Source organism: Dysidea avara, chromosome 8, assembly GCF_963678975.1.
Source record: "Dysidea avara chromosome 8, odDysAvar1.4, whole genome shotgun sequence".
In the NCBI taxonomy this organism is placed as follows: Eukaryota; Metazoa; Porifera; class Demospongiae; order Dictyoceratida; family Dysideidae; genus Dysidea; species Dysidea avara.
In genome coordinates, this window is record NC_089279.1 from 6,082,061 (window position 1) to 6,105,131 (window position 23,071).

The window sequence follows — 23,071 nt, forward strand, 5'->3', positions numbered from 1 at the left end:
GATTATACTATGCAACCACTGCTGTCATTGCTCACTGATCAGACACATGATATAGCATTTTAAGCAATGTTCTAGTGTTGTACAGCAGAGGGATTCAATACAAGCAACAATCACTCAATTGATTACAACAATATATCTACACGCACATGCATACAACAACATACATCATATCTACATATATCCACACAAAAACAGCCAAGCTATATAAAAAGGGTGCGGCCTTCAAAAATCCTGGGTGAAATCAAAGGTGGTAGCTATGAAATGGCTGCAATGATGTTGATGATAAATTTTTGTGATATTACTTTTGTGCTGGCATTATTAAAATTCATTATCATTATAAGTGTGTTAAAGAAACTTAACATCATAGCAGTGATATTGTATAGGCTGTACTGGGAGTTAGACACTCCTCCTTAAAAAGGTTGGTTAAGTGGTGAACCATGCAGTGTTCATTTAGCAAAGGCACAAATGCTAAAGCACAAAGGTTAGTTCTGAAGAAGGGATGCCAGGAAGCTTTAGCTTTCAGTGATACACCTGTATCTATAACATTCCACAGAATTGTAATATACCCAAAAACATGTAATAAAATACAATGCTTATTATTGTGAATGTTAAATTCTAATGCCACTTGCAAACTCTTTTTTGATTTGTTCCAACACAGCTGGATTAGTCAAGACATCGACCACAGTCATGGATATTGCTTTAGCAGCAGTCAGCGTGTTCTGGTGAGCTTCTGGTGTATTGGTTATAGCAGTGAACTCTCTTGTGTGATTTGTTTGAGTACCATCACCGATTTTGTACATAGGGTGGATGGATGGAACAACATAAGATACATTTCCCATGTCAGTTGAGCCACGTGGTACATCCGTCTTTGCAAAAACTATACCTAAATTACCAGCGTTAGATTCATATAAATTAGATAGAGTGGGATTGGCATTAACGTCTTCATAAAAAGGAGTTGTTTCAGTCACTTCGAAAGTGCAACCTGTAGCCTTAGCAGCAGCCTCATAGCAAGCCATTACTTTATCATACAATTCCTTAACTTCACCTTTTGTTAGAGCCCGCAAATAATACTCCATTTTGGTCAGCTCAGGGATGATGTTAGGTTTGGTCCCTCCATTAGTAATAATACCGTGTACCCTCCAAGTTGGTTTCATCTGCTGTCTTAACATGGAGATGCTATTGTAGGTCATCACTGCAGCATCTAGCGCATTCACTCCCTCCCATGGAAAAGCTGCTGCATGTGCTGCCTTTCCATGAAATATCACTTCCAGCCTCATCACAGATAGGGTTTTGGACTTTACTATGTTAGCAGGAGAAGGATGAACCATCATGGCTACGTCAATCTTTTCAAATGCACCTTTCTCTATAAGCTTAATTTTGCCACCACCTCCTTCCTCAGCTGGTGTGCCCATAATAGTTAGTAGACCTTTTGGAGCGCCATACACCTCTAATGTGGCTTTTATGCCTAGGGCGGCGGCTATCCCCGCCTCCGCAATTAAGTTGTGGCCGCACGCGTGACCAATCTCTGGCAAAGCATCATATTCACAGATCACACAGACGTTAGGTCCTGTACTTTCATCACCAAACGTAGCCCTAAATGCTGTCTGTATTCCCAGGTAAGATCTCTCCACGTGGAACCCTTTGCCCTCCAAGAAGTTCGTCAAAAGTGTGTGAGCTTTGTGTTCATTGAAGTCTAGTTCAGGATTATTCCATATTTCTTCGCTAATTTTCTTACACTCGTCGGTATATTTTTCAATTTCTGCAATAGCTCTAGCTTTCAACTCTGCCATTTCGGGCACGCTAATGTATTCTAATTATTTGGTACGATGGCAACGCATGGAGAGAATTTAAAGCGTATAGCAATTAATTCGATAGATGAAAACGCTATTTTCTTACAGAGTGTAGGTGAACAATTATGGCAGAATCCTGAGTTGAGTTTTGAAGAGTACAAGGCACACGATTTGCTAGTATCAGCACTGGAGAAACATCAATTTCACGTGGAGAGATCATACCTGGGAATACAGACAGCTTTTAGGGCTACGTTTGGTGACAGTACAGGACCTAATGTCTGTGTGATCTGTGAATATGATGCTTTGCCAGACATTGGGCACGCATGCGGCCACAACTTAATAGCGGAGGCGGGGCTAGCGGCCGCCCTAGGTATCAAAGCCGCACTGAAAGTACCAGGAGCTCCCAAAGGAACATTGACTGTGATGGGTACCCCAGCTGAGGAAGCCAGCGTTGGAAAGATCTTGCTGACAGAGAAGGGTGCTTTCAACAATGTTGATTTTGCTCTAATAGTACATCCATACCCTGCTAACCTGTCCTCACCAATATGTTATGCACTACTGGAATTACAAGTAACATTTTGCACAGCTGCTACTAACTGGGAGGGATCAAATGCACTAGATGCAGCTGTGATAGCATACAACAATGTTTCAGTGCTACGCCAACAAATAATGCCAGGTGATCGAGTACATGGTGTGATTACCAATGGTGGCACTTCAGTGGCCATAGTTCCTTCAGTCACTGTTATGGAATGGAACGCAAGAGCTACTACCACTGAAAGATTACGAGAACTAGAGCCCAAAATTATTTCTTGTTTTGAAGCAGCAGCAATGGCAGCTGGTTGCTCTGTAGAAGTGAAGCAATTGTCTCCGTTGTGCAAAGATGTCTTGACGAACACTAAACTAGCTTCCTTGTACTGTGAAAATGCCACTCAGCTGGGAATGAGTTATGACACTAAACCCACTGTTACTTTTTCAACTGACATGGGAAATGTATCATATGCTGTTCCCTCAATTCACCCTATGTACATCATTGGAGATGGAACACAAGCAAATCACACTAGAGAGTTTACCATGGTAACAAACACACCTGCTGCCCACCATGCCACCCTCACTGCTGCTAAAGCAGTTGCCATGACTACTATTGATGTGCTCACCACCCCAGAAACACTAGAACAAATCAAGGCTGAGTTTCAACAAAAAGCAAATCATTGAATGAAATTATTGTATTTTTGTAATTTTCACAATTAAAAAACAAGCAATGATGAAATTCAGACTGTTTTAAACCACTGAACTTGAAAGGGGAGGAGAGAAATGAAGTGTAATCTAAAATCAAAATCCTGTTTCACACCGGGTCGTCACTTCCAAAATTCATGATATAGTAGTCATGCATATACATGACGATTGCTAGCGGCTGACCCAACACAATAGATACCCACACGATCACATTTCCAATCTGCCCACGCATGCTACGAAATGACGTAACGTATGCCAATGGGACCTGCAAGAGAAAGATATTGATACAACCTGGAACAAAAAGGTGTCAACTTACTTGAGCTAACATGGCGCTGAATGCCCACACACGGATCATCTTCAGAGGAATACTAACTAGATACTGAAAGAAAAGTGATAACATATTGCTAAACATCACCACTATGTCATACTTCATGGAAGAAAGCTGACAGAGCAAACACTACTAATTGTGCTACTGTCCTGGAGTAGCCCATATGAACAAGTGGATGGTAGATGTGTCTGTGTGCACAAGTGTGTTATTATACAGCATGGTATACTTGAAGTACTTCATACCTCACACACCACTGATGCACTGGCATGTTCCAGGTCGACCAAAACTGACTCACTGTCTGGGCATTCCTATGGTAGCATAATTTATGGTAGTATGTGTTATACTACACTATCATTATACTAGAGTGCATTGTAAGTGTACATCTGTGTGTAGTGTATATGTATGTATGTATGTGTGTATACAACAAGTGAGTGTATGTACACAGTATGCATGTGTTGTATGAATGTGCATGCATTTGTTTAACATATGCATGCGTGTCCACGCATACATGCTGCACATATAGACACGTACAGTAGTACTCGATACTCACTGGTATAATCACAAGTGTCACTTACCACCAATCCCGATAGAACTGCCGATCACCAAACCTCATCACCTCAGCAAGAAAGTTTAAGATGGAGTGGAACATTAAGTAGAACATCAACAGCCACAGCAAATGGTTGGGTAACTACATTAATACAAACGCATATTCAAGTCATTGTGATTTTAACATAGTTAGGTCAAAATTCTGTCTCCCTATATTTAAAGCTTCAGGCTTCTCACAGGTATTGATTGCAGGTAAGGCAAAGAAAATTTAATGGTGTGTAGCCTGGGGGCCAGTATCCGATTTCAACAGTACTAAACACCAGTGATATACCCCATCCAGCGATGTGGCATTGGTTCAATACAGCATTTTCATACCACTATCTGTATAAAATTATTGTGGAAAGCTTTTAAAATAATAGAAAATATTGCAATTCTTAGAAGACTGCTCAACACAACTTCCATGCACTAAGGACAAAATTAGCTAGGAAATAGAATCTAGATAACAGATCTAAGTGAAGTGCTAGATAGAGTTGTGGGTCATCAGATAACAAATTATTAGAATATCACCATGGTGATAATCTGAAGACCGTCGTTGTTATCATCACATGACCCCCTTGACTACACACTAATGTCGACACACTACACACTTACAGCTATAGCAATAATTCTCTCTAGGGTGCGTGCTAGGTCCATTTCTTTAAATGGCTTTACCGAACTCATGACAGCAGGCACCAGCCACTAAAATATAACAATGATAGACATAAATGACAAAATTGCAAATGCCAGCACAGAATCATACCTGCTGGAAGAGGGAAATCAAGAGAAAGAAAAGGAAGGTCTGTAGAGAATTGTATACAAAGATTATAGCAAATTGTGAGGTGCTTTAAATACTTACGGCTTCTACCACACGACGAAGGAGAAATATCTTGTTGATCTTTGGTGTACGTGGGAAGTTGAGCTCATAGCAAAGGGTTGGTGCAAACAAGAAGTAGATCAAATCTAATATGGTCAACATGTGTAATGTACATGCCCACACTGTGCACACAAACTACAAACCCCACCATGCTTCACTAACAGCTGTGGGAGACACAAACATACCTCGGTAATTAAGGTTGTCAGGATACCAAACCAAATTTTGTTTCTTAATGTAATCATTATCCTCAACTATATAACAATCAATAATAACAACATGGTCATGCACCACAACAGCCGGTGAGGCTACTGAGAGACACTCACTCATTTTCTTTGTCTTATGTCTCTTCTGCCTACACCAGTAGTTCACTTGTACGTAAGACACCATCTTCAGCCACAGTATGGTGTATGCCATACACATCATGGATGCCCCCACTAGTAAAATGGACAATAAAGTTACAGCAAGACAGATATGGTGACACAAGACATGACAGACACATACTGCAATGGTGACAGCAGATACATGGGGCAAGACATGACAGGCAAATGCATTTGATGGGGGTAATATGAACATAACACCCCGTTCACACTATCCTGGGTTAGCCAGAGTGTTTTCAACTCGGGTTATTGAACTCGGGTTGGCACTTGTTCACACTACTGCATCTGACACGAGCTCGATAGTGCGAGCGCCGAATAATAATTAGCTAAGAGAAGCGCATGAGCTTTTGATTATTTAGGCGCTTAATAAAAAGACACTAGAATTGTAGCGAGGAAGTGTAGAACCAGCTGAAATAAGCCGTACAATGTTAGAGACACCATGTTTAAGCTAGTGGATGCTCCTTTCTCCAGGATTATTAACACGTCGTTCGAGCGTAATTGTCACAAAGTCTACTAGAACTACGGTACGTCATAGCCATTTTGAAGAACAGTTTTAGAACATAGAATATACTTGCTGTGTGGCCAACAGAAACAAGTTATATTGTTAACCTGACTTGGCCAGCTCGGAATGCGTTCAGACTGTATGCTATCCTGAGTCAACTCAGGGCCAACCCGTGCCAGCCCACCTCTCCTTGTCGTGCCATGCTGGACCCAGTTCGGCATGGCTTGATTGATTCACACTCCAGTTTGTTTCAAGCCGTGCTGTGCTCTACCCGGGTTAGAGGGTAGTGTGAACGGGGTGTAAGCAGTGACAAACAAGGGTCAGAGTGATACTGTATGACAGTGTTGCAATTGCACACTTGAGCATTGGCTTCTTTGGAGTCTAAACATGTGTATACTAATCCAAATGGGACAAGTGTCCTGACTATTATCAAGGTGATCTTATATTGCAGGGTTCTACAATGCTGGCATAAAAACAGACAACACACGAACAGAGAAAGTGACAGATGACAATGACATACATGGGCTTGGTGTAGCTAACACCATGATGAGACATGGAAACAGCAAAATGAATGCCAGGTTTGCTCCTTGTACGATCAACAAGGTACGGAAAGAAATCCAATTACACTACAGTACATAAAATTTGAGAAATTCATCAAAACACACTAACTGAATATACTACATACTTTCACTGCTGCCTTCTCGCATTCCAAAATAAAAGCAGCAAAGAAAAACCAACCTGTGAGGAAAATAATTATCATGTATGATGTACAACACATACACATTAGTAATGTACACAAATACTACACACACGCACGCGTGCTTACATGCAATGCCACACACTGATGGCCACATTGAGGGATCACTATAAATCACGGATGCCCAAGACACTGGATCCACCAAAATTCCATATCTGAAATCAGTAAAAAGTCATGAATGAATGATTATAAATTTTAAATACAGAATAAACAATTATTTTAGCACTTCCTCAAGTATACTTACTTCAGCAAATTGCTCAGGACATTTTTGGAGTTAGATAAAACCTACAAAACACAACAAAGACACATAAACCTCTGCTACCACAGTTTACACTGTAAAAAAAAAAACCAGCTGTGCAAAGTTGACATAAATAATATACTAAATTTTTGATTTATACACATAGGTGATTTCAATAAACTGATTTCAGTGAGTCTGTTCAGTAAATATTTAGAAGAAATGACGCAACTTGTATTCCAACAAAAGGCGGGCAAACTTTGAAGTGTAAATACATTATTTCACGTGCCATAATATGCGCGATAGCACGAGGAATACATGTGCGACACACGACATTTAACAACTCACCAACAACAAAAGACAATTGTTCAATATACCGCGGTAGTTCACAAACCCACTGCTTGACGAAAACAGGGACTCCCTGTTAGCGTGGACGCTACAAAGAACATCAAAGGGTTCGCGTGACCTTTGCCCAGTTTAGGTCATACTAAATCTTACGGTTTATCGGGAAGGATAAGTTTTGGAGTCCCTCCAGATTTAGACTCTGTTTCACTGCTCATACCGCTGCTGTTTCCAGAGTCTTGTAGTTCATTAGTAACCGTGATCGTTTGTGTACTACCCATAGGGGAGATTGGACCGGAGCTACTCTGCCGTCTCAGTTTACGGAGCTCTGAACGAGAAGGCCTCTTTCGCTTAAACTCTTCCACCGCACTCATATTAACACCTTTATAACCAGTGTCGAAGTCAACAATGCGTACGCCTCATGACGCTAAAACACTCGGGATTTTCCCGTTTTACACATATCCGAAAATATACAAGTAAACACGTGCACAATGTGAATAAATTAGATGAGGTTAGTTCATTTTTCTCTTTTTACTTCTTGGTCACCAGTGTCTTTATCTTCAGGACCAACTTGCTGCATCAGTTGTGTAATATTGTGCTCTAGTTCATCAACTCTCTGTCCCATCTCATCCAGTGTGAATAGTTAAGGAAAACATCTTTGTATATATTTGCTTACACACCAAATTGTCAGAGTTGACTTGTATTGTATGGTAAGAATCAGTGATAGATATTATAAAATGGCTATTTGAGGGAGTGCATCAAGGACTTTGATGCTGGGGGCTTGGAAACTGTTGCATATTGGACATATTATACAGTGATATATCTCTACAATGAAACCTGTGTATTAGAGAACCGACCAAGTGTCCTGATCGTAAAGGAGTACTGCCAGTTTACATGTTAAGGGATACTTTGGGACCATTACCAACTGTCCATATTATGCAGGTGCCCTCATTTTCAAGTGTCCTGATAAACAGGTTTCACTGTACAGAAAGAATATGGTTCGTTTTACTCTACCATTTGATTCAGATTACAATTTCGTACACTGATGAAAACTAGACATGAAAAAATTAGTGGTCCTAATCTTCTCCATTTCCTGACCAGTAGCTGAAACGAATATCAAATTAAACATTTTAATAGTACAACAAGTGAATAATTCAAACACTTTAAATGTACTACTGACCAATATTTTAACTACTACACACCAGAGTATTCACGAATAATCTTGTGATCATTCGGTTTAAACTTTAGATCTTCAGATATCACACAAGTGTGGAATAGAAACCAGGCAAAAGAGCCAGTTGTCATGTTAACATTGCTGAGAGTAATAAAAAAGAAGCAGTCAGTTACCAGAAAATCATTGTAAGCACCACGGACAGTGTTGGGCAAGTTACTTGGTCAATACCATAGCAAAAGTAATATATTAAGTTGCTTTAAATTTGGAGTAATTAAGTAACTAACTTATTACATTGTTGCATAATATGTACCTCCAACTGGGCCGCAATCTTTAACTTTAGCTCGGATGCATAGTTCAGCCTTGTTTATAAATGATAAACAGGACTCATACCAAGCTATGATTACAGCTATTAACTGTAACACGTTACTAACTTATAGAGCATTATGTAGTAATATTACTGCGCATTATGTACTTTGTTATGTAACAATATTACTTTTCTAGTTAACTAGTAATAATGGATTATGACTTCTTCAAAAGTAATTTAAGTATTGCATTATGAATAGTAATGTATTATATTACTAAGAATCCCAAGAAGTACGTAATAACTATTACATAACCTGTTAGTATAGTGACGCATTATTCCCAACACTGACCACGGACTTACTGTTACAAAAGCCCATAAGATCTATCATTGTATTGTAACACTGACCAGTAAAATATGGTACTTCTAAAAGCAAAACTGACAGTGCTAAGGAGGCATCAAAACAGGTCAGAATTCCTTGAATGTCATGTGCTCCAATACAAATAAGACTAGTAAAAGAGCCCTACTATGGATACATATACACATGCGTTTTAATTCATCACTATGGCATTGAAACTGATCATGTTACATTCAGGAAGTCACACCATAACACACACACTTGGAAAAAGTACATCCTTTGCCAAGCACACCTGGATTAAATTAGGTGGTTTTCTTTGTTTCAAGAAATCACATGTAAAGAGATATTGCATCACACCATCAAAAAATATTTAAGGTTTTAGCTTGAGAATAAACAAAAAGGAAATATTTGTGGGAGGAAATTTAGTGTATTCTAATATTGCTGTATATATTGGGAACATGTTTCACAACTAACATGCCTGCATGGCTTCATTTTTTGTGATGAGGTGGTAGTTGACTTATTCAGGAGGCCTGACTGTGTAACAGGCTATTATTACTGGCACTGACTTTTGTTGGCACCTTACTGGATGAGGTACTGTATGGTTCAAGTTAGTATGGTCCCCACTTCTCTCGCTGCGACAGACTTGGTTTAAGTTATATGTAGGTAGGCGTAAATCAATCAGCTGAGTGCAAGTAAGATGTTTAACATCTTCAACAATATTTTCATGCCCCCCCAAGTAGTCAAGTCACTAAAAATGTAATTCAATTCAACCTTATTGACAAGTGTTTGTGTTGAGTATATATAAAAGGAGACAAATCAAAATTCCATAGATTTTTTTGTACTAAAGAGCAGGAGTATTATGAATTCATATATTCCTATAGAAATTGATGCTGCAGGTGCTGCAAAGAACTCTGGTGACCTCAGGACATTGTCATACGTAAAATTAAGAGCTTGAATATAAAAGGATATGTCTTCCAATAATCTGGTCTGACATTTGCTGAAATTTCTGCTGCATTTCTGACAGCAATCCCTCCACCTACATTGTTCAACAAAATGACTCTATAGTCTAAATATTTTAATAGGTTGACTCACGAAAGCATTCAAGTCTGCTGTGTTCTCTTCCTCCCCTACAGCGGCCGAGTTACCAGGAACACCGCCTGAAGCACTCATGATCTCTTGACGTTATGTAAATGTGGCGCGTTATTTAGAAACAGTGCGCTTTATTTAGAATTTATTTAAGTATACTTGAAATGGCGTTTCGTTATGTTGTTGTAGGAGGAGGAATAGCCGGAGTGAGCTGTGCAGAACAGGTATAACAAGTGTAGTAGTATTATACAGAGACTTTGCTGTTGTAACCGCGCCTTGTGTATGAAATTACGTCATTTCTGCATAGCTGTCTCACCTTGACAACCAGTGTAGCATAACTTTGATCAGTGAAAGCCAATTAATAAAATCTGTAACTAACTTTAAAAAGGTCAGTGAGCTCAATATTGTGGTTACTACATTGTTTACTGGTTGATTGCATGCAATAGGTTACACGGGCCTTGGAGGATTTTGAGGTTACGGAGACATCAGCCAGTCATTTAACCCAACAGTGTCCCAATGTGGAGGTTGTTATACAACCAGTCACTGCTCATGATCCACAACAAAAGGTAACTTATGCGTTTTTCTTTCCTAATGTGTATAGTTTGTGTTGCCAGCTTACATAGTAGTCCTGAACAGTATAGAGAGGTTGCATACGAAACACTTGTCCCGTTCTGCACTTTAACATTAAGAATGACTGCATCCTTCATCCTTTGCCTTCAAGCATGGCTGGTTAGCAACAGTTGCTAAGGATTTTGGGACATGTTCTCTAGGTTAATCACTTGGATAGCCGTGGTCAAAAGTTTATAAAGCATTAAAATTTGCCACTAATCTATTGAAAATTAATAATGCACTTGTCTGTATTAAACCTAGTTTTCAATATTTGTTTCCAACCTTATCCTAGTGTCTGACAGTTATACTCATTGTTGGCAGCTCGCAGTGACAGCATTCATCTCATTCGGTCTAATTGAAACTTGCTCCCAAGTATGGCTGACTAGTAACAGTTGTTAAGCATTATTGGCGTGATGCAAGCTTTCTATAAGAAATGACGGTCGTATCTTAGTGGCTGAAATATGATGCCTGTGTGAAGGAGTGTACTTGCTATGGATTGCTGTAAATATACCATAGCAGTAAATTTCCACCTTTATTTAAAGCTTAATTCCAAGATTGATAGTTGCTGAGGCATATATGCAGTAGTGTTGCAATATATCAAAGCAATGATATTATAAATGAAGATATTTAGTATATACATTGCCAGTCTGTAGCCTACATTATTGGGGTATGGGTATATATGATGCCTTCAATGTCTGCATGATAGAGCAGGCTACTGGGTACAAAGAGTATGTGTGTGTGTTCTTGTTCAGGTTGTTGGTCTTGCTAATGGAGATACAGTGAAGTATGATAAACTGTGTGTGTGCACTGGAGCTAGGCCTAAGGTATTTACTGTGCTTTAGTACGCATGTAATTTGTGTACATGTATGACTGGATCTGTAATAACCCAACATACATTAGAGGTGTACCGATAATCGGATCAACTATTGGTTATCGGCTATATTTTCTTATTCTGTTTCAGTATCAGACCGGCAACATGTGTAAGAATGCAGCAGATACAGATATACATATTTTTGTAGAAAAAACATGCCAGTGTGCAAGTAGTAACACATGTTTATGTACAAGGTTTATATCAACTTTGTTTTGTATATAAGTTATGAAAGCCACACACTGTTACTTTATAACTGAATGTAGAAAGAAAATTGAGAAGTATAAAAGTTATAACAACTAGCTGAGAGTTTTTCTGCCTTCAAAGGATGTATTTGAGTGTGTGGAATTGTGTTGGGTTTTATAGAACCACTATATAGCATGCACAATATTGTGTATTGTGCCTGTAGTGTAGTATGTATTATTATGTGCATAGCTACTGCTGGGTGGTAGCCATGGTGAAGTGGTGATAGGCATCAGAGACACAGAGAGTGTTAAGGTGAACATAAGATAGACAATGTTGTAGTTTTGTCGTGAATTGTAGTGCAGACACCTGTGTCATTGTACAGCTCAATGTTATGTATTACAATGGAGCCTGTTAATGTGGACGCTTTAAAAAATGAGGACACCCACATCCAGACACTTTGTAATAGTCCCAAAGTATCCCTTAGTACATGAACTTACCTGAAAATCAGGACACCTTGATTATCAGGACACTATTGGTCGGTTCCAAAGTGTCCATGGTTCCAGCTTACTCTACATTCATGTGAGCAAACACGGATTTGAAGCATTTCATTGTTACCCACTTTCATAGAGTAAACAATTAAAAATGAAGGTTTCGCGGTTTTGACCAGCCAGTAAAACACAAACCTTCATAAACTTTAGGTCAGGTGGCATGGTGTACTTTACAGCGTCTATTGTTCTACGTAACTTCATCAAACCAAAATTATCTGTCGATTGCCAACAGAATTATGTGCTGCTATAAATAAACCATGTCCTTATTATTTATGAAACTTTCTGTGTTTTGTCAGAAATCATTGCAATACTAATTGCTCTTAGATTTTAACAGAAGTATTCAGCTAATTTGCATGGATAAACGAGTTCCATTCATGTACACGTATATACAGAAAATTATTTAGATACTAACACTCTAATAGAACGCACACTGACTACAAATGTTTCTAATTTGAAATGAAGACATTCAGTTTGAGATTCAAGGATCGGTTGTCATTATAGTATACTTATGATCTTTAAAATATGCACCAGTTCTATTACAGTGTTGTGATATTAGTTTCATAAACTCCTGCTTTTTGTGTTAACAAACTGGGCTTGCTTTGATCCTTGGCTGCTCAACATTCAGGAATTAGCAGGCAATACTAGAATATTATGGTATGTTGTCAAATTATAGGACTTTCAGTCCCGGCTGTCAACAGCTCGTCGTATTCTAGTGGTAGGGAATGGAGGGATTGCTACTGAACTGGTGTAAGTGTGTTGTGAGTGAGGTATGGATTTTCTCTCTCAACTGTCACACATGCACTCACACATGCACACACACACACACACGCACTCACACACACACACACACACACTACACTACACAGCACTACACGCACACTATGACCACACACTTAAACATTATGGTTACATCTCTCATCACTATGATAATGATAACACATCACATGATCTTCCTTATAGTTATGAGGTCACTGGTTGTGAGGTGGTCTGGGCTATCAGGGATGACTCCATCAGTAGCACATTCTTTGATGCTGGAGCAGCTACCTTCTTCCTACCTCATTTGGAGCAGCAGCAGAGTGCGTTGCCATCAGTGGTCGGGGGTGGGGAGACCAAGATGCCACTGAAGAGACTGAAATACATGCTGGATCCCATTGGTAATCATTATAGAATATGTATGGTGTGCAATAAGGTCGTGGGATTTGTTGTGATTATAGTGCTAATTGTAATTTGCAAGACAAAAACAGAAATAATCGATATTATTGTGATTGCTGGATAACAATCTATTACAATTGTGGTCACAATTACAGTACAGTGATATGTGTGTATTGTAAACATTTTCAATCTGGTATAAGAACCTAAAATGTGAAACCACTTCATAAAGCACCGAGTAACACTGGGTAATAATGGAAAATGATATCCACTTCAGCAGTGGATGGATTCCATTAATAAACTACATACGTAACTATAATTACCATTATTTCACAGGCAGTCAAGAGAACCATCACTCCACTACTCCTAAAGGAAAACACAAAGGTAGTGCCCTTGGACCAGACTGGAGTACAGAACTGGCCATGCAGGGACAGGGCCTTCCTGAGGTATGACATTGTGAAGAGTTAGGGAGTGAATTACTTGATGTGTGAATCAAATGATTGTTCTATTAGAGGATTTGTCAATAAGTGTATGCTTTATTGGAGTAATTGTAACACTAGATTGGATAATTGGCTGAGTTTTTTCTTGGCTGGCACTTAACATCAAGTGCTTTGGGTTTACCCTTAGTACTTTTCAAAAAGTGAAAAGTGACACCTTGATCTTTAAGAAACTCTTCATTACACTATAAGTAGCAGGACACTGAGGTCCCAACTGGTCTAGCTAACTGCAAATATACTTAGCTTCTATAAATTGTGTGCTAAATGGCAATAAGATTTGGGCTAATCTTTCTTGGTCCATTATAGAGAAATTACACAAGCTTTTGTAGTTTTACTATTCATAACTGCAACATTAAACTATTGTGCATTCTGTTAAAACTGTTTTAACCTAAAGTACCTGTATTAAAAAAAACAAAAAACAAGAAATTCAATCATGTAAGTGGCTTATGTTGCTGTAAGTAGACAGTGCCTGTTCCTTGTGCGGACATTTAATCTCATAAAATCTATCACATTTTAAGGCTTTACTTTTATTTTTACAAGCTTGTATCCTTCAAATTTTCAGGCCAAATGTGCTATGTTTGAGTATGTGGATGCTCCTAATTCTTTGGTGCACTTTTGATATCAAATATCGTACTGTATAGTGGGGACCACAAAGGAGTAGGTGTGGCCCACAAAATAACATCACCCAAAAACCAGCCTCACTTTTCCCAGATGACGATGAGGCAGTATTGGTTAGGTAAAACTTAAGCCCAAACAAGCCTTCAGATTGACTCGAAATCTTTCCAACAAGTTGCTACGCAATTTTTAAATAAATATTTATTTAACGGAATTTTCTACTGACTGACCAAGTAACTGACTGATGCCTTCAGACAAGCGTAACTCAATAACGACTAAGGCTACAGACTTGATTTTTTCACTGTTCGACGTCGCTTCGGCCCAAGAGGTGCTTTTTGGCATACCGCAGTACATACAATGCATTCTTCATGGACTTACCAGTGTCCTCCTTTGTGTCCCATTCATCTTTGCTGACAGCGAAAAGTGTGGTAGCACGTGATGGCTTCCCTTAGCACGTGATGACTTCCCGGTAGCACGTGATGGCTTCCCTTCGTAACAGAAATCGTCCATATTTTTCATAGTGGCTATTTTGATTGCAGAGGTGCTTTTCGAACAGTTCTTGATTTGTACTGCTGTGTAATGGGTTGAACATAGCCGACAACAAAGCATAATGGATGATTCACTTTTCAGACAATAATTGATATAACTGGGGCACGCAGCACCATTTCTTTCTTTTGGTATGCGTGGATTGCAGAGGTGCTTTTCGAACAGTTCTTGATTTGTAATGCTGTGTAACGGGTTGAAAATAGCTGACAATGAAGCGTAATGGACTTCACTTTTCAGACTATAATCATATTAGGGATCAAGATTGGATTTTCCTAGCCAAAAAATTCACCCAAAAACCAGCTTCACAACTCCATCCTGACACCTTGGCAGTATTGATTAGGTATAACCAAGCCCAAAAGTGCCTTCAGTACAATCCCAATAAATTGTTACAAAATTTAAAAAGAAAATTATTCAATGGAATTTTCTACTGCCTGCCTGCCTGCCTGCCTGCCTGCCTGCCTGCCAGCCTGCCAGCCTGCCTGCCTGCCTGCCTGCCTGCCTGCCTGCCTGCCTGCCTGCCTGCCTGCCTGCCTGCCTGCCTGCCTGCCTGCCTGCCTGCCTGCCTGCCTGCCTGCCTGCCTGCCTGCCTGCCTGCCTGCCTGCCTGCCTGCCTGCCTGCCTGCCTGCCTGCCTGCCTGCCTGCCTGCCTGCCTGCCTGCCTGCCTGCCTGCCTGCCTGCCTGCCTGCCTGCCTGCCTGCCTGCCTGCCTGCCTGCCTGCCTGCCTGCCTGCCTGCCTGCCTGCCTGCCTGCCTGCCTTCAGGCAAGCGTAACTCAATAACTGCTAAGGCGATGGGCTTGATTTGTTCACTGTTCGACATCACTTCATCCCGAGATGTGCCTTTTGGCATACTGCAGTATATACAATGCACGCATCATGGACTTACCTCTGTCCTCCTTTGTGTCCCATTTCTTTTTGCTGACAGCCCAAGGTGTCGGCTCGATGCATGGTTTCCCTACAGTACATTTGTAAACGGGAATCGTCAGTATTTTCCATGGTGACTGGACTGATTGCAGAGACGATTCTAACACTGTTCTTCATTTGTAACACTGTGTATCGGGCTGAACATAGCTGAAAGCAAAGCGTAATGGCCGCTGCATTTTCGAGGCAGTAATTGATAGTTGGGGCACACGAATCGTCATATTTTCGTGGTGACTGGATTGTTGCAGAAGCAACTCTACTGTTTTTCGTCTGTAGTGCTGTGCAACAGACTGAACATAGCTGAAAGCGAAGCGTAATGGCCACTGCACTTTCAAAGCAGTTTTGATAGCTGGGGCATACGTTCAGACGAAACATTAATTCTGGCGCCATCCTTTCTTTTGATGCGATATGCGTGGGTTCACCAGTCATAATAATGTTACAAAAAAGAGTAAACAAACAAGAGTAAGGAAAAATTAGAGTTCGATTAGGGATCATAGAAAAAAATGTAGGGAAACAAGGGAGGTCGCCTACACCTGCAGATATACTAGTGAACGTTTAATCCCTAATTCAATCTATACCCAGGGATTAAATGTTCACTAGTATATCTGCAGGTGTAGGCGACCTCCCTTGTTTCCCTACTTTTTTTTCTATGATCCCTAATCGAACTTAAAATTTCTAATTTTTCCTTAAACTTGTTGATATAGCTGGGGCGCGCGGTGCCATTTCAGATGTGGTATGCGTGGGTTCACCAGTCATAGTAATTGTTATTTACAAAAAAGTTAACAAACAAGTACACAAAAAAAAATTGGAATTTTCAACTAGAGTAGGGACCATAGCGCATTGATAAAAAGTACTGAAATAAGTTGGAGTAGTCCATGATATCAAATCACAGTAAAACAATAAGAAGTGTTATATCCCTACTTGAGCACAGTAGGGATATAACACTTCTTATTGTTTTACTGTGATTTAATATCATGGACTACTCCAACTTGTTTCAGTACTTTTTATCAATGTGCTATGGTCCCTACTCTAGTTGAAAATTCCAAATTTTTTTTGTGTACTTGTATATTGTCAGAATTGGTAGTTGAATACAGTATTTCAAATGATCTGTTTAATTACTCTAATAGAACATACAGCTTATCACAAATGAACAATCTGAATTTTGAATGGTCAGGATACACTACTATAACTAACCAGTACACCATGCACGTTACCCTTATTTGTAATTGCTACTGATGTTTGTGTATGAAGTTTGGAATTGCTTCAAAGCATTTGTTTGCCTACACACTGTAGTGTTATCGTCATGTGGTAGTAGAGTACAGCTGTGAAGTAGCAGACATTTTATCACCTCATGAATTAGATGGTTATGAACTATTGAAGAGTTTTCCTACCTCTAAATGGGATCACATTAGCTCAGGTGATCTACCCAGTGATGTAATACTAATATGATGTCATCACCACATATAGCATGGCCTGTGTACATTAAACTAACTAATGGGATTGTGTATGGCTGTGACATCATTGTGTCTGCTACTGGGGTGATCCCTAACACTGCAGTGTTCCAGGTGAGCCCCTATCCTAGCAACACTGGTAGATAAGGCATCATGTGATCCACCACAGGCACAGTTAGCCTCAGATGGTGGGATATCAGTTGATCATGAGATGAGGAGCTCATGTGAGCATGTATACGCTGCAGGTGATGCCTGTAGTGTCCAATGGAAGGATCCAGCATTTCATTGGTTTCAGGTGACCACCACTCATAGTTTGGGCCCCTTGTAGGAGTTGTTCATGTGTCAAAAGTTGGAGTATGAGCCAAGTATCCTAGTCTTAAAAAGTTCGAACAGTATTTAGGTGTTCACAAGCTTAATGATTCTATGTACTGTAAACTCCCAAAGGTAGTTACCACATATATATATAATATTACTAGAATTTGAAGTACAAAATATAAGGTTTGCCAGTGACGCAGTGCCTATTGAGAAACTGAGGCAAAAGAATTTTATAAGAATTGAGATATTCTAATAGAGCAGTCAACAATTCTAAGAAAGCAGCCTTGACTCCAATAGAGCAGTGAAGTGTGCCTCACCTATCAAATTAGGAAATGAGCAATACTTCAGTGATTCTATCCATTTTCTGGTAGTGAAATCTGTATAATAGGGACCAATTGAAAATGTCATATTCTCATTATCAAGGTGTTCTGTCATTAATGGATACTTTTGCGCAAGGTCCAGATTTCAGCAAAAATTGCATATTAAAGTTAGACTTGCAAAGACTGAATGAAATTCTTGTATTTTCCAAGACTTTCTTCATTCTAGTGGTTTCGTCATATCACACACTGTAGTATCCAATACAATATCATTATTACTTTTTAAAATTCCAACTCAGAAATTTTATGGGAGTTACTAAAATTTATGCCTCATAGATAAACCCATACAGTGGAACCTCTCTATAACAGACAGTTTGGGACTCAGAATTTTAGGCCTATTTTGCTATTGTATAGAGGTTTCCTCTTTTAAAGGTAAAAGTGTATGGTGTCAGACCTGTTGGGACCAAAATCTTTTTCCTTTGTTTTTTTCTATTGTGTTGTTAATCTGGGAGCTTGTTAGAAGAGGTTCATGTTCCCTCAATTTTGGTGAAAATTTTGAGTTTCCATGACAACAAGTTTCATTATGCCCATCAACTCTAAAGTTGTTCTCTAGCTCATAAGCAACTATCAAGTGAGTGGTCGTGGCACTCAGGACTCTGACAACTCAACTACTCACAAAGAACAATATCAACACCAGATCACAATCATGTTTACTAACACATGCAGACATGCATACCTGTGACACATGGCCAATCCCCAACCTTCCTTATATTTCATGTGTATAATTGGATAATTGTGATTAGATGAGGCTATGGGGTCAAGCTCGTCAGCTGGGAGCATTTGCTGCCAACTGCATGTGGTCACACACAGGTAAAGAATTCTCATTTTGTTTCATTACCATAGCAACTTCGTATACTACACAGCTAACCAACCTATTATAAGAGATTTCTGTTTTGAATTGTTCGCTCATGTGACCAAGTTCTTTGGCTACAAGGTAACAATCCTCCTGGTAACTGATGTACTCATGTGAGCTACAGGTGGTGTTGCTGGGACGCTACAATGCCCAGGGGCTGGATAAGGATTATGAGATGTTACTGAGGTGTACTAAAGGTAATCCTGTTTGTATCTACACTCTAGCCTTTAGGAATTACTGCATGTTCTATAGGGATGGAATATGTCAAGGTGATATTACACCATGGCAAAATGGTGGGAGCTATTTTGATTGGTGAAACAGATCTTGAGGTGAGATTCTGTTAACGGCCATGGCTACTATAAGTTTTACGGTTACCATGCAACCAACCGTAGGGGTTGTGTAGCAGTGAGCCTGTTGTGTTCATAAGGATTCTTGAGTGACTAGCTTCCCTTTTACTTTTTATAGTATCTTTATTTGCTTCCCTTCACACAACAGCTCTGTTTTCATGGTGATACTTCATTTAGCATGCTGCTTGGTTTTTACTTCCACATGTGTAGAAGTACCTGTGCTTTGTTCAAGTGATCAATATAACAATAATTCATGAGTGCCATACAGTACAGTGGTACTGTATAGTAGGGATCATAAAGGTTGGGCTTTCCTGTCCAATGATGTCACCCAAAACCTCACTGTAGCTTGGCAGCTTCTGTTATGCATAACAACCCAAACATATCTTCAGAACAACCCCAAGCACCTTCATTTTTTTTTTTTCAATTTACGTTGTCTGTTTGTAAAAACGAGTTAGCTGATTTACAGAAAACGTCCTTTTTGCTTGTATAGTAGTTTAAGCTGCAACTATTATTCAAGAGTGGTTCTTAACAATAATTCAATGTGAACTATATTAGGAGCGGCTGTTACACGGGGAGTATGAGCCATAGCTATTATCCAGTTCTAGAATGTTCAATTAGAGCATTTGATAGTGGGTGTGTATTTATATTGTGTAGTTGAATGATTCAATTATCTGTACAAATTCTCAAACTGGAGAACATTGACAATGAAATCATTACTCGGTCTGGGATATTTTTCTTAGTAGAGTTTAAATGTCAAGATACATACTTCTTGTAATTACAATGTTTAGCCTCCTTCTCACAGTAGCAAGTGAGTTAGCACATATGGTAAAACCCTTTTACTGGTGAGAAGTCAATGTAGTAATTAGATACCTGTAATAGAATTATAAACCTAAGGTTTTGTTAATAATTGCCGAGGCACAGCCAAAGTAAATATTGACATTACCAATGGTTTTGTGTCATGTTATGAGTGTCTAAGTATTTTACACAATGATGTACAAATAGTGGGTTAGTATAGAGAGTGCATATTATGAACACCTCAGCAAGCCCTTGCACTAAAGATCCAAGACTTAGAGGTCATGCAAGCTATGCTTGGTCAATAGCAGTTTTTATACTCAATGAATGTCAAACGTTAGTAGGGATTGCCCCAAAAATTTTGTAAAATTCTGCCTTTGAAAATCATCCTAGAGACATCTTACGCGATGAAAATCACCTTTACAGAATAGTACTAGTTCTAATACAGCATTAAATATAACAATACACTTACAGGTGGCAGGATATAGATTTTTTTTAAATCACCAAAACTCAAATTTTAGTCTCACTACCTCACTGCTTGACCACAGTTGCAAGGCTAGAGGTCAAACGAAACAGCGCACGGACACCATTTTACGCCACAATAACAAACTCACCAGTGGGATGTGCCTTTTGGTGTTCCAACGAGTGTAGGCCTTGTCTTTTCTTTTATCTTCAATCAGGCTGTTTGTCTTCTTCATCCAACGAAACCATATCAGGGCATTAATTTTCTGTATCAACACTTTTCAGCAGCATATTTAGACGCCACAGAATTATTTCAGAGCTGGATTTCAGAAGTGCGGCGCTACTATAAGAGGTACAGCTATACTATAGCTAGATATCTGCAACTTTGTGATTGGGATCCCGTTCACAACCATACCCATCAAATAAAGATTTAGGTTGACTAATAGCAATAGAGTACGGAGACCACACCTCTTAACAATCTAACTATTTCCTTTTAACAATAAACAAGATGACCTCACCCCTTATTGGTCTAGCTAACCTTGGCTGACTCAAGATACTCTAATAAAACAGTCACTCTAATACAACAGTCATGTATGATATTTTAATAGAACAGTCACAAGTTACATTGTAGCTAGCTGTGCTACAACAAAAAACTAAACAAACTACTGTTTTTAAAAAGTTAATGTATAGGGATCTATGCAATAAAAAGTAGTGAAACAAGAGATGAATGATGGTATTACAGCATAGCTCGGTGGGAAAGTCCCTACTTTAGCACATTAGCTATAACAATTATTTTGTTCAATGCAAAGTAGGAACTTCCCACCGAGCTATGCTGTAATACTATCATTCATCTCTTGTTTCATTGCAAAGATCCCTACTTCATTTTTAAATTAACAATTTAAATGAAGAGGTTTCTTAGGCTTTATAGGCTTCTTTAAGTATTAGTCAGCTATGAAGATGGTTAAATCGCCATTGAACAGCTACAGGAAACAGGCACAAATGATTACCTCGTTGTAATTTCTTCGTTAAAACTCACTTTTCGTGGTGTTTATTGATGTGGTCTACAAGAGAAAAATTACATTACTTTGGGTCTCAAGTATTTTATTAAACCATGTGCATGTGTTACCAAAAGGTTTCTTAAGACAGCAAAGTAAACTCTGCATACCGTTGTCTAAGTTTAGAGGAAAGGTACAGATCCCTAGTCTCATCACCAAGACCCTACCTACGCATTCAGTCTTGTCTGACCAATCCAGCCAATGAAGATTACGCTATTGTATTACAAAGAGTACAAGGCAAATAAGGGCATATAATCATCCATCAAAGGCACATTCCAAAAGTGCGTTGGTTGTTGTAGCATAAAAAGGTTGGTTTTATACTGTACTGTTTAACTTCTAGCCTTGTGGCATAGTCAGTTAGACCATTTTGTTGTCAATTAAAAATGGTGCTTCTGTAACACTAGATTTGATAAAATAATAAGGCTCTTCTGCGAAGCTAGTTCAAGCTACGTATTTTGCATTGTGATGATGTCACTGTAAAAAATGAAGTATGTCTGACACACCAAAATGTCACAATATACATACCAACTTGCCAAGTTGGTGCGTATATTGCGACATTTTGGTGTGTCAGACACACTTTAAAATGATGATTTTAATAGCAGCATTTTTGTGAATACTGTTTTGGGGAGATCCCTACTATTGACTGCATAATCACTTTTAAGTGGTATATACACTGTTTTAATGTTTCAGGAGACATTTGAGAACCTCATTTTAAACCAGATGGATCTTAGTCAGTTTGGTGAAGAACTGTTAAACCCTGATGTGGATATTGAAGACTACTTTGACTAATGATTGTTGCTACAGCACTGATGATGGAAAAGGAAACGGGAGACAAGCAACTCTTATCGTGTTTGTTAAAACTCTGGAAATTTTTACCCAAACACACACATGTACTCATGCGCTATTAACTGTTTAACAGTGGTGCACAACAACGCCAACTGTCCACGTTGCATGAGTCTGTGTATGATTGGTTGGGACTACTTGTGAGACATGTTACAGCTTCCTGTGGGGCATTAGTCCTGTCCCCCAGTTAGCATGAATTCATAGGACTGGGTACATGTGACTATGTACAAAGGGTTTACTTTACAAAGTGTCAAAGTATGGTCATGTGATGTAACCAACTATACATGGTATGCCAGTACTCTATATTGGCTATACTTATTTATGTTAGATGTTGCCCATTGATGACAACAGCTTTGATTTTAGAGACCATTATTCAACAACAGCAGCAGCAACAACACGATTACAACAGATATGGAAATGTACAAGAATAATCTCATGAGTGATTAAAAAAAAATTAAAAGCTTTCAAAAGCCATACAAAATAAGTCAGTTCAATTATGCACTTTAAATTAGGGGGCCCCCTTAAAGTGCAGTTCTGTAGCAGTTAATCAGTTTACTTCTTAGCACACCTCCTCCTTGGAATTGTTCTTGGCTTCTTTGCAGAAGATCTTGGTTTCTTTGTAGCAGATCTTGTTTCTACCCGCCGAACTTTTCTTTTTGGGAGATGCCCTCCTTTTTTAGGGGCTGCTTTTCTTTT

General features: G+C 39.1%; 5 protein-coding genes across 5 annotated transcripts; 2 read left to right on the forward strand and 3 right to left on the reverse strand.

The window, feature by feature from the left end:
- Positions 1-536: 536 nt before the first annotated feature.
- On the reverse strand, positions 537-1,958 carry LOC136262836 (xaa-Arg dipeptidase-like). Its single transcript, XM_066057247.1, has one exon. It carries the CDS (start codon positions 1,788-1,790, stop codon positions 609-611), a length of 1,182 nt encoding a protein of 393 aa, XP_065913319.1. The 5' UTR covers positions 1,791-1,958; the 3' UTR covers positions 537-608.
- LOC136262837 (xaa-Arg dipeptidase-like) lies at positions 1,562-3,061 on the forward strand. Its single transcript, XM_066057249.1, has one exon. It carries the CDS (start codon positions 1,827-1,829, stop codon positions 3,000-3,002), a length of 1,176 nt encoding a protein of 391 aa, XP_065913321.1. The 5' UTR covers positions 1,562-1,826; the 3' UTR covers positions 3,003-3,061.
- LOC136262828 (diacylglycerol O-acyltransferase 1-like) lies at positions 2,979-7,493 on the reverse strand. The gene is made up of 16 exons (XM_066057240.1): positions 7,180-7,493; positions 7,030-7,117; positions 6,691-6,731; positions 6,516-6,601; positions 6,375-6,427; positions 6,210-6,315; positions 5,134-5,244; positions 4,996-5,061; positions 4,793-4,896; positions 4,697-4,735; positions 4,549-4,635; positions 3,927-4,039; positions 3,594-3,659; positions 3,452-3,539; positions 3,340-3,402; positions 2,979-3,288 (listed from the first exon to the last, which is right to left on the reverse strand). The coding sequence occupies exons 1-16, from the start codon at positions 7,395-7,397 to the stop codon at positions 3,133-3,135; spliced, it is 1,485 nt and encodes a 494-aa protein (XP_065913312.1). The 5' UTR covers positions 7,398-7,493; the 3' UTR covers positions 2,979-3,132.
- LOC136262876 (heat shock factor-binding protein 1-like) lies at positions 7,446-10,081 on the reverse strand. The gene is made up of 3 exons (XM_066057304.1): positions 9,949-10,081; positions 9,826-9,892; positions 7,446-7,656 (listed from the first exon to the last, which is right to left on the reverse strand). Exons 1-3 carry the CDS (start codon positions 10,024-10,026, stop codon positions 7,541-7,543), a joined length of 261 nt encoding a protein of 86 aa, XP_065913376.1. The 5' UTR covers positions 10,027-10,081; the 3' UTR covers positions 7,446-7,540.
- On the forward strand, positions 10,034-22,470 carry LOC136262826 (pyridine nucleotide-disulfide oxidoreductase domain-containing protein 1-like). The gene is made up of 16 exons (XM_066057237.1): positions 10,034-10,166; positions 10,250-10,330; positions 10,389-10,508; positions 11,304-11,375; positions 11,855-11,917; positions 12,827-12,900; positions 13,114-13,307; positions 13,639-13,748; positions 17,174-17,297; positions 17,348-17,445; positions 17,501-17,626; positions 18,767-18,833; positions 18,887-18,957; positions 19,001-19,073; positions 19,129-19,205; positions 22,223-22,470. The coding sequence occupies exons 1-16, from the start codon at positions 10,107-10,109 to the stop codon at positions 22,319-22,321; spliced, it is 1,509 nt and encodes a 502-aa protein (XP_065913309.1). The 5' UTR covers positions 10,034-10,106; the 3' UTR covers positions 22,322-22,470.
- Positions 22,471-23,071: the final 601 nt, after the last annotated feature.

What these genes read in the sequence shown, in the direction of transcription:
- LOC136262836 (XM_066057247.1), bottom strand. Translation starts at nt 1,790, where the DNA reads ATGGCAGAGTTGAAAGCTAGAGCTATTGCAGAAATTGAAAAATATACC.
- LOC136262837 (XM_066057249.1), top strand. Translation starts at nt 1,827, where the DNA reads ATGGCAACGCATGGAGAGAATTTAAAGCGTATAGCAATTAATTCGATA.
- LOC136262828 (XM_066057240.1), bottom strand. Translation starts at nt 7,397, where the DNA reads ATGAGTGCGGTGGAAGAGTTTAAGCGAAAGAGGCCTTCTCGTTCAGAG. An exon ending in TTCGTCGTGTGGTAGAAGCC is followed by an intron (nt 4,736 to 4,792) that starts GTAAGTATTTAA and finishes AATTCTCTACAG; the next exon opens with ACCTTCCTTTTCTTTCTCTT. An exon ending in TCAGCGCCATGTTAGCTCAA is followed by an intron (nt 3,289 to 3,339) that starts GTAAGTTGACAC and finishes TTTCTCTTGCAG; the next exon opens with GTCCCATTGGCATACGTTAC.
- LOC136262876 (XM_066057304.1), bottom strand. Translation starts at nt 10,026, where the DNA reads ATGAGTGCTTCAGGCGGTGTTCCTGGTAACTCGGCCGCTGTAGGGGAG. An exon ending in CAGCAGACTTGAATGCTTTC is followed by an intron (nt 9,893 to 9,948) that starts GTGAGTCAACCT and finishes TGAACAATGTAG; the next exon opens with GTGGAGGGATTGCTGTCAGA. An exon ending in AGACCAGATTATTGGAAGAC is followed by an intron (nt 7,657 to 9,825) that starts ATATCCTTTTAT and finishes AACTATTCACAC; the next exon opens with TGGATGAGATGGGACAGAGA.
- LOC136262826 (XM_066057237.1), top strand. Translation starts at nt 10,107, where the DNA reads ATGGCGTTTCGTTATGTTGTTGTAGGAGGAGGAATAGCCGGAGTGAGC. An exon ending in GCACTGGAGCTAGGCCTAAG is followed by an intron (nt 11,376 to 11,854) that starts GTATTTACTGTG and finishes TTATGTGCATAG; the next exon opens with CTACTGCTGGGTGGTAGCCA. An exon ending in AGGGACAGGGCCTTCCTGAG is followed by an intron (nt 13,749 to 17,173) that starts GTATGACATTGT and finishes TACACACTGTAG; the next exon opens with TGTTATCGTCATGTGGTAGT.